The following is a 9,640-nucleotide window of genomic DNA, read 5'->3' on the forward strand; positions in this document are numbered from 1 at the left end:
GAGCGGCGGCGCTGCCGGGGGCCCCGCGCTCGGCACCGGCCGGGACAGGGCAAGGGGTTAGCGCTGAACGGGCCGCTCGAGACCCGAGGGGAAGATACACCAYGAGGGTACGGATTAAAAGAAGCCCCAACTTCGGAGGGGGGTCGGAGAGGGGACACCCCCCCTCCGCCACCGTCCAGCCAGCAGGACGGGGTCTCCGGCTCGCGCGCGGGGCCGCTTCCACTGGCGGCGGCGGGACCGAGCCCCGCGGGGGCAGCCTGGAGGTGCCGCGGGGAGCCCGGCGCCGCGGGGACCTGGGGGACGGGCCGTGGGGCCTCGCCACGGCCCTCCGGGCCCGACCGCCTCTCGGGACGTGTCCTCGGCCCCGGGAGCTGCGCTAGCTCTCGCTGGGCAGGAGGGAGCGGGGAAAGGGGCCGGGGCYGCGGGAGCGTCGTCCTCCCGCCTGGGAAAGAAACGAAGCCGCCATCACCCTCCTGGGCTACCCGGAGCAGGCGAGACGGGGAGAGGGGCCGCGCCAGGCTCCGCGCGGGAGCGAGGGACGGACGCGTTCGTGCCCCGGTAATGCCTTGGGTTGCTGGTGTCCCGCCTGGGCCGCGCTCCGCCGACCAACTGCTGTGGCTGCGCCCCGGGGGCCAGTCCAGCCGCGGGTGCCCGCCGCCGCCGGCATCAAACCCGCGCTGATGCTTCCTCCTCCTCCTCCTCCTCCTCCTCCTCCTTCCTCCCCGCTTCCTCTGTGAGCAACGCCGAGGGGAGGAGCCGCGCGCCGCTGGGCCCGACGGCCACGAAACCAAAAACGCAACGGAAAAGAAAATGAAACGGAAAAAAAAAAAAGTCTAACAGCATTAAAAAAAAAAGGGAAAAAAAAGTCCCTAACAGTACAAAGACCTGGAAAGTGATGGAGCAACAACAGCGTCTTTGGAGCGCGGAGGACACGGCCACGCGCCTCCCGCCACCAGCACAGCACGATTCGGGGCCCCGGGGGCRCCGCGGGCAGGCGTCCGGCCGAGTCCGTGCCACGGCGGGGAGGAGGAGGACTGGCCGGGATCCCGGATTGCTCAATTCTCACCACATCCGAGGAGAGGCTTTGGGGAGGGGGGCAAGCGCACGGTCAGGCCCTGGCAGCGGGCAAGCGGCCCCCCCGCCCCTGGCCCGACGTCCTCTTCCTCTAGCGAGTTGTGCGGCACAGCGCCTGCCAGCCTCAGTCCGCCTCCCGCTGCACCTCCGACGCGTCTGCCCGGCAGATGGGGCACGTGCGGTTCGCCTGCGGCGGGGAGCAGACACGGCGGCCGTGAGCGCCCCGCTCCGGGCGGCCTCCCCACCCCCCAAAACAAAAAACCCCCGTCCCGCAGAGGCCCGCAGCCCCGAGGGCCGCCCCCAGCGGTACCTTTAACCATTTGTCGACACACTTGGCGTGAAACTCGTGGTTGCAGGGCAGGACGCGGAGGAGCTGCCGCGCCTCGAAGTCGCTGAAGCACACGACGCACCTGGGGGAGGCAGCGGTCAGCGGGGCCCGCGGCGGCCCCCGGCGCCCCCCGCCCCGGCCCCCCCATAGCGGCACTCACAAGGTCTGCTCGGACTGGTGGCTCTCGGGGTTGAAGCGGTAGGACGGGAGGTGCTCGATGTCTGCTTTGGTGAGTCCCCGCGGCTTGGCCTCCCCCAGCCGCTCGGCCAGGTTCAGCAGCGCCTGCGGAGAGACGCAGAGGACGGCTCGGCTCGGCTCGGCTCGGCTCAGCTCCCCAGAACCCCAGCCGCCCTCCCGGACTCTCCCAGCTCCCCGCGCGCCCCGTCCCGCCGCGGGGAGGTGCCGCCCACGCACCTCGTAGTTCTCCATCTCCACGTCATCCACGTCCAGGTCCAGGCTGATCGTGGGCCCCACGGCCGTCGGTGACACGGGAAGCATGGAGCTGCGGGGGCAGGACGGGGCAGTCGGCGTGGGGCCAGAGACCCCAGCATCCACCTTGGCGTCCCCGGCGAGGGGGCCACGCTGCTGTGCCCCCCTCCCCGCCCCACACATCCCTCCCCAGGTACTCACAGGAAATAGGGCAGGAAGCTCGGGTAATACGGGGGCGGCGGCGGCGGGGGCGGCGGCGGGGGCAGCGCCTGCTGCAGCCGGTACCGCTGGGTGTTCAGCCGCCGGGGCATCATGTGGGGGTATGGCTGTGGGGAGAGACGGGGTGGTCAGAGCCCTGCAGCAGCAGGGACCCCCCCAGCCCCCCAGCCCCCGGCCACGGCGCCGCTGGGGACTTACCACGCCGAACGGCAGCTCTTGGTGCAGCGGGTCGTGGGGGAGGTAATGCAGCGGCACGGAGGGGGACAGCGCGGGAGCGTGGTGGGATGGGGGGTACGTGAAGCCCGCGATGGGGTGCTGCTCCCCTCGCAGATCCACGTCATTGTCTATCCTCTGCAGAGGCTGCCGGGGGGGGACAGTTAGGCTGGCACGGGGGTCCCCCMCCCGCCCCGGCACTAGCAGGACGAGGCACCCCCGGGCCCCATCACCCCCAGTTGTGACCGACRGGGGCTGCAGAGAGACAAGACCCGCACGGTCGTCCCCATCTCAGGGCTCCCCCCAGCCCGTGGCCCGGCCCCACTGTGGGTGCACGGCGCAGACGTCTCCCCCGCCGTGCCCCGTCCTCCTTCCCCTGCCCCCCTGCTCCCCCACTCACCATGCGCGGGTGCTGGGCTTGGAGAGGTACGAACTGCCCCAGGGGGGCCATGTGGGGCGGCTGGTGGGGGGGCACTGGCGGCGGCGGCGGGTGCAGGATGTAATGGTCGCTGGAGATGATGGGGGGGAACGTCTGGTAGGAGACAGGGAGCTGCTGCATGGCGCATGCCTGGATCAGCTGGGGGCCGGAGAGAGAGGAACGCGGGTCAGACGCCTGCCGGGGGCACGGCCACGGCCACACACCTCTGCGCCCTCCCGGGGGCTCGAACAGCCCTGCCCCCCCCCCAGGAACCCTCACCCCAGCCCTGGTGCTCCAGCGGGCTCAGGTACTGGGGACCCAGGCGTCCCCCGCGGGCGTCCCCGGCCGCCACTCACCGGGGGCGGGAGGCAGCAGAGCGGGTAGTGCTGTCCACTGAACATCACTGAGCATGCTGGGAGCTGCTGGGTGCTGCACCCAGGGATGTGCTGGCCGGCGTGGATGGGGAAGCCTTGCGTCGTGACGGTGGTAACCGTGTAGGAGAGAGGGACAGGTCCCTGGTGCACCTGGCGGCAAGGCACCCGAGGGTGCAGTCAGAGAGGGCTGCTCATACTGGCCGGCTAGGCGCCAGCTGAGCTCCCCCATCCTTGCAGGGTGGCAGCAGGGTGCTGAGCACCCAGCGCTGGGACACAGCCCAGCAAAGGGTCCGGCATCTCCCCAACATGGCCAGAGGAGCAGGGCTGAGTCCAGGTTGTGTTCGATGCTGGCCCCAGTTTGCTTCCAGCGGGTAAGCTGGCATGGGCTACAACCCAGCACTRCCACTGCAGATGACACTTGGCAGCACCAGCTTGAATGACCCTGGGAGGAATCATGCCCTTCCCTTGGGTGCAGGGACCACCCTGGCCACCACCCWGCACTCCCAGCAGCAAATGACCAGGGACATGTCTTGGGACCAGTGCCCTGGAGCCGTGCCTGGCCACGCAGCCAGGGGCCACCACTGGGAAAGGGGGCTGAGCACAGCGTCACCCTTAGCACCGGGAGCTCGCGGCCGCCCGCTCCGCAGCACCCACCTGGTCATGCAGATCCACCATGAATGGGTTCTGGTGGGGCGGGTGTGCGGCCGGATGAAGCATTCGTGGCGGTGTGCTGGGGAGAGCGTAGGCGCGGGGCTCATCTACAGGGATGTGCGGCTGCTGGGGGAAGGCAGGGTGCAGCTGGGTCTCATCCTGGCCCAGCAGGGTTGCCAGAGGTCGGTCGCGTCGTCCCCACTGACGCCTGGCAGGGGGGCTGTGGGGCCACCGCGGGAGAGAAACAGAGCAGGAGTGACCCCCCAGCCCCGGGCAGAGTGGCTGCAGGGGGGTCAGCGCCCACCCGGCTCCGAGGGTGAGGTGCTCCCCGTGCAAGATGCTCAGGACAGCAGGCGCTGCAGGGCACCGTGCCCAGCTGGGCTCCTCGTCCAGCTGGCCAGCTCCTGAGCCGGCTCCTCGGCTCGTCTTGCACGTGCCACCTCGTGTCCTCAGCAAAAAAAGGGCCCTCTGCACCCCCTGCTCCCCTGGGTGACGGTCAGCTGGGGCAGGGAGATGTGCTTTCCTGCTGTGATCCCCCCCGAACCCTCCGGGAGCTGGACGGCTTTGCCCCTCAGAGCCAGTGCCCCATCCCCACGCACGGGCACTGTGGCTGGCCGGGCTCCGGGTGGCCCTGTGTCCCGTACCTTCGCCGGAGGTGGTCAGGGCTGCTGCAGGGTCCCCCTGAGAAACGGCGTTGGTTAAAAGGGGCAGAGGGAGGCCGCCTATTCACTGCCAGTTCCCATGGTCGCATTGGTGACGTCGGGAGGCGGATGGGCRCACGGGACCTCAGGCTCCAGACAGGGCAAAACACCAGCGCCTTGGACCCTGTGAGAAGGACAGCAGGTCATGGCAGCCGAACCCCACAGGTGGCACAGGGCCGCAGCCAGGCCAAGGCCTGCTGGGCTCAGGAGACCCACATCTGCCCTGCTCCTCACACCTGGCCCATGGTTGGATGCTGGTACCACATCCACAGCCCTCTCCTCCACCACCTGCTTTGGAAGAGGGGAGAGGAGGCTTGGAGCCACCCAAGGTGGCAGCAGTGCCCAAGGACATGCAGGGGTTTGGAGCTCACCAGGCTCTGGCCTGTGCTTCCTCCACACCATAAGTTTGGCCACCCTCTCCATGCCCAGCCCCAGCACGCAGGGAAGGATCTAGCTGCCTGGTGCAGGAGGATGCTCTAAAAAGAGATGCTGCTGCCAAAGCAGCAACCCTAGGCCCTTCCCAGGGTGGGTCCAGGTCCAGACGGGCATTTAAACTCCAGGATCAACATTCGGACAATGTTTTCACGAGCAGGCAGCACACACTCAGACCCTGCGGCACTTTTGTACCAGGCATTGCCAAGAGCCTTCCTGCTCCTCCGCCAACCCCTTCAGGGAAACGTGCCCATGGCCCAGCGGCTGCGGGAGGCTCGCGTCGAGCCAGGCAGCCGGCTCCGCTGCTCCAAGCAGCCCTGGCAGCCGGCCTCGGTGAGCCGGCCTCCGCAGGGAGGCCAGGCCGGCCCAGGGCAGCCGGCGGCCGCTCTGCCTGCGCGGGGAGCCGGCTGCGCTCGCGTGCCGCAGGCAAAGGCGGCCCTCGCAGCCAGGCGGCTCGGGGACTGCAAAGCCACCGGGGCCATGGGTGGCTGCACCAGGCGGATGTGCGCGTACATGCACGCGTATGAAGGCCTGGGGCCAGGACCCAGGCACCCCGGCACCAAGGAGAAGCCACATTTCCTAAAAGTTCGGCTCTCGGCCGCTGCCATTGCACCAGCCTCCGCCGTGCAGCAAGCTGCCAGAACAGGCAGCGCTGCTTCGTGCACGTGGAACCCATCGCAGCCCTGCAGACTGGGGATTTTTGGCAACCCCTAACCCCTCTCTACGCAATGCCTTCAGCACCCCACCTCCCCTGCGCCATCCCCACAAACATGGGACAGGTCTTCTCCATGCCTGCAGCTCCCACACCACCAGGTAGCCTCAGCTCTGGCACAGGGGACACCTGTCCCATAGCACAGGGGGGCCACAGCCCTGCCGGACCCCCACCCTACCCCCTGCCTGCAGTGAGGCTCTCTGTAGGGGCAGGATGAGGTGCCTTGCTCCTGCCCCAGGCCACGTTGGTGGATCATGGCCAGCACTGGTAGGGTTGGAGGCAGCAGCCAGCACCCACCCCATCACACTGGGGCCTGGCACGGACCCCTTACCCCTGCCCATAGCCCCTTGCCCTGCCACAGGCACCCGCTCTCAGAGGTGGTTTTTCTTCCGCTCATCCCATGGGGCTGTGTCCCCCAGGGCACCAGCAGCCCTGGCCCAGAGGCTCCCTTCCCGGCAGCAATGGGGCAGTTGCACTAATGGGGGGGGGGTGCGTGTTACATCTTCTGGGACCGGTTCCCCCTTGCAGCACAACAGCCCACACACCCCCTCGGGGCCAGCCCCAAGCCTGCCCCGGACAGTCAGAGCAGGCAGAGGCAAGCTCGGGCTCCAGCTGACGTGGCAGGGGGCTGAGAGAGGCATCCCCGAGGGAGGCAGGCATGGGGCAGAGGTCTCTCTGCCCCAGGGGCAATTCACCCCTGCAGACACACACAGACCGGCGCTCTGCCTGCAAAAACATGAGGGCCCACGGCAGGAAGAGGCTGTGCAGCTCCTGTCCCTGTGGGTGAAGCGTCTCCAATGTCCACTCTGCCTGTCCACACCCCAGCAGGGCACTAGCCAGCATGGTGGGTGGTGAGCCCAGCCTGAACATCCCACCACATGAGGTGGGGACAGAGTCTCACAGTGACCCCATGCCCCGGGGAAGGCTGGGGACGGCTTGCACCCCCTTAGACCAGGCCACTAGGAGGGCACAGCTGGTCCTCTCCTCCTGCATACTCACTCGCCACGCACCCACTGCCTGCATCCAGCCAGGCCCTGCTTCACCCACAGGGAGAACTGCCTTGGGGGAGTCAGCGGGAGGACACCGCTGCTTTGGTGCCTCATGGCCACCCCAGCCAGGAAGCCCAGGGCGATAGCTGTTCGCAAGGCAGGGTGAGCAACCTGAGCTCTAGCAGCACCGTGGTCCAAGGCTGCATGGCCAAGCTGACTTCCGCTCTGCACCCCTAGCCTAGCTGGCTGGGGGAGGGTGCACATGGCCAGATGCTCCAGGGAAACTTGACCCCAGCTTGGCTGCAGAGCAGCCCCCACTGCAAGGCACCTGGGGGGAGGGAACAGCTTAACCCAGGTCCCCTGGGGCAAAGAGGCTTTTCCTTCCCTTACAACCCAGCAGCACACAAGTGGCTCTGAGCAACCCCCAGCATGGCTCAGCCYGCTTCTCCCAGAGCCAGACCCTTCCCTTCCCTACCTTGCCCTGCCTGCAGCAGTGGTCACGCTGTGGTTGAGATCTTGCAGCCCCTGGCAGCTASACCTGAGGTCTCCACATCTCCTGGGGCTGGAGGCAGCCCTGGCAGGATGCATGGACCCATGGAGAGCCAGCTCCATTCCACATGCCCAGTTACAGTCCCTCCTTGTGCGGCCAGAGCTACCCCCCATGCAAGACACGGACACTGAATGAGAGAGAAGCACTTGTTTTTGGCATAGATAAAAGCAAGCTGCGAAGGGCCTTGTAGCTGCGGTGGTGTCCCAGGCTGCATCCTGGCTGCTGGGGAGCTGAGGACAAGGGCCTGGAGGGGTTTCCAGCACGTCTTTGGCCAGCGCAGGGTGCAGAGCTGCTCTAAGGGCTGTGCTGTCTTGCTGGGCTCCTGCACATCCTACTCTGGACTCGCACCTCTTCCCTGCTGCCRGGCGCTGAGCACGCAGGGGCTGGCCAGGCTGTGCCGAGGGCAGCAGGGCTCACAGCYCTGACCGAATCGCCCAGCCTGCGCACACTGACTCCCTGCTGCAAGYGGGGTGCAACTGCGTGTCTCCCCCCTCCTCCCCCTGGCGAGGGAGAAGCGAGCCAGGGCAACCAAACCGCAGCACAGCAGGCACGCAGGGACTGCGGCTGAAGCAGGGCACTGTCGAGGGCCGGGCYGGTGCCAAGGGCAAGCAGCTTTCCTTCGTGGCTCTGCGCTACRCTCCCATGGAGGCGTGCACATGGGGCTAGAAATGCTGCCCTGGGCCCTGCATGAGCACCCACCCCGGCTCACATCCCCACGCCAAAGCCACGCAGTGAAACACCTCCTCCCACGGCACACGCGTGGCCTCCCATCCCTAAGGAAGCTGGCGGCTCAGCGCCGTACAGGAGAGCTCTGTCCATAGGGCTGCTCTGGTCCCTTGGCCCCAATGGGGCTTTTCCCCTGACCCCCATGTCCCCAAGGATGATCCAGGCAGGACAAAGTGGCCAGAGCACTGCTCTGCCCCAAGGTGAGAGCTGGGGGGGGAGACTGGGGGGTCTCCCCAGCAGGGAGCAGCCACCCCCATGAGAGCTGCAACGTCACTTCTGGGTGACAGGCRTCACCAGCCGCATCAGGGGAGTCATCGGGGCAAGCCCCACCACCAGGGAAGTCTCCTGCAACACGCGGGTCTCAATCCCACTGCAGCCTACGATACCACTTCCRAAGTTCACAAATTTCTCTGTCTTTTGATAAATTTAAAAAAGGAAAAAGGAAGCCACAGGCTGGAGCCCCAAGAGCTCCTCCATGGCTCCCACCTGGGGACCAGCCACGCTCAAAGGACACCAGTGGGTGTTGCCCCAGTGGCTTTTATTCTGCCCCCAAGACTTTGCCCCAGGTAAGAGGTGCTGGGGTCCCCCTGCCACCGAAGGCGTGTGGCTGCAGTGGCAGCCCAGCGAGGCTGGTGTAACCCCCCCCCCCGAGCTTTTCCCATGCTAAGATGTTATTCCTCGCAGTTTCACATTATCATTCCAGAACCACACACAGTGCCAGGGCCCTGCACGACCCACTGGGCCACCTTCCAGACGAGACACAGCAGCGATGGGCTTASGGACACGGAGCGCCTCGGCAGCGGGACGGGAGAGCCGCGCAGCCCTGCCGGCCGGGGTGCTCCTGGCTCCGGGCCTCGCTGGAGCAGGGGAGCTGCCTGCGCTCCCACCGCCCCCAGCAACGCAGGCAAGCGCGGCACAACCGCACCACGAGGACACTGCTGCCACCACCGGGCTCACCGGGACGGGACGCCGGGCACGGCCAGGGGGTKGTGGCAGTGTGCAGCCCCCCCGCCCCGGCGAGCTCATTCATCCCACCACAACTGGCAGCAACAACACGAAGCACGCGGGCCTCCCGTCCCGTGCCGCCCCCCACGGCCCTCGGGGCCGGCGAGGACACAAGGGCACCCGGGACCCCGCTGTGCCTCCGCGGGGGCCGCTGCAGGCCAGGCCCCGCGTGCCATAGCGCCCAGGGCCCGGCTGCGCACGCCCCTCCGGCGGGCAGCAGAGCCGCGGCGCCTGCCCGGGCACCGCCACTCCGCCAAGAACAAAGTTAGCAACGCGCCAGCTCTCGCGCCCGATGCCATCTGCTCGGGCAGGGCCGGCCGCCGTGACGGCGGCCTGGGGCACCCCTGGCATCGCCCTCCGCCGCTGCCCCGCTGCCTCCAGCCCCGGGCCACCCGCCGCCGGCCCGGCCCCAGCACCCCGGGCTGCTCCAGCCCCTTGGCGCCACGGCTTCCCGCGCCCGCTTCCCCAGGGCAGGGTCGCCCCCCCGGCCCCGCCGGCCAGGAGAGCTTGGGCCGCTTCGTGAGGTCCCGACCCGCGCCCCAGGCAAGGGGCCCCGAGACCTCCGGCACCCTGCCATGGCCTGCAGCACCCCGAGGGGCACCCCAAAGAGTGCAGTGCCCCAACGGGGTACCCCAGCCTGCAGTGCCCCGACAGCTGCAGCGCCCCGACGGGGCCCCCCAAAGACTGCAGCGCCCCGACAGCTGCAGCACCCCAAAGGGGCACACCAAGGAATACAGCACCCCGATGGAGCACCCCAGCCTGCAGCGCCCCGACGGCTGCAGCACCCCGACAGGGCACCCCAAGGAGTGCAGCGCCCCG

General features: G+C 68.2%; 1 protein-coding gene across 2 annotated transcripts; it reads right to left on the reverse strand.

The window, feature by feature from the left end:
* Nucleotides 1-6: 6 nt before the first annotated feature.
* On the reverse strand, nt 7-5,109 carry RNF44 (ring finger protein 44). Of its 2 annotated transcripts, XM_085317978.1 has the most exons (10): nt 4,351-5,109; nt 3,710-3,926; nt 3,038-3,205; nt 2,664-2,840; nt 2,249-2,410; nt 2,033-2,157; nt 1,817-1,904; nt 1,563-1,684; nt 1,385-1,484; nt 7-1,261 (listed from the first exon to the last, which is right to left on the reverse strand). In XM_085317978.1, exons 1-10 carry the CDS (start codon nt 4,455-4,457, stop codon nt 1,199-1,201), a joined length of 1,329 nt encoding a protein of 442 aa, XP_085174104.1. In that variant the 5' UTR covers nt 4,458-5,109; the 3' UTR covers nt 7-1,198. The 2 variants fall into 2 exon arrangements, with proteins under 2 accessions (XP_085174104.1, XP_085174105.1); XM_085317979.1 differs by lacking the exon at nt 3,038-3,205.
* Nucleotides 5,110-9,640: the final 4,531 nt, after the last annotated feature.

This window comes from Rhea americana, unplaced genomic scaffold (genome assembly GCF_003343005.1).
Source record: "Rhea americana isolate MKP2758 unplaced genomic scaffold, rheAme1 scaffold_51, whole genome shotgun sequence".
Taxonomy (NCBI): Eukaryota; Metazoa; Chordata; class Aves; order Rheiformes; family Rheidae; genus Rhea; species Rhea americana.

Coding starts and splice junctions, on each gene's coding strand:
- RNF44 (XM_085317978.1), bottom strand. CDS start 4,457: ATGCGACCATGGGAACTGGCAGTGAATAGGCGGCCTCCCTCTGCCCCT. Junction 3,927..4,350: donor CCTGACCACCTCCGGCGAAG/GTACGGGACACA, acceptor GTGGCCCCACAG/CCCCCCTGCCAGGCGTCAGT. Junction 1,685..1,816: donor TGGAGATGGAGAACTACGAG/GTGCGTGGGCGG, acceptor GTCTCTCCGCAG/GCGCTGCTGAACCTGGCCGA.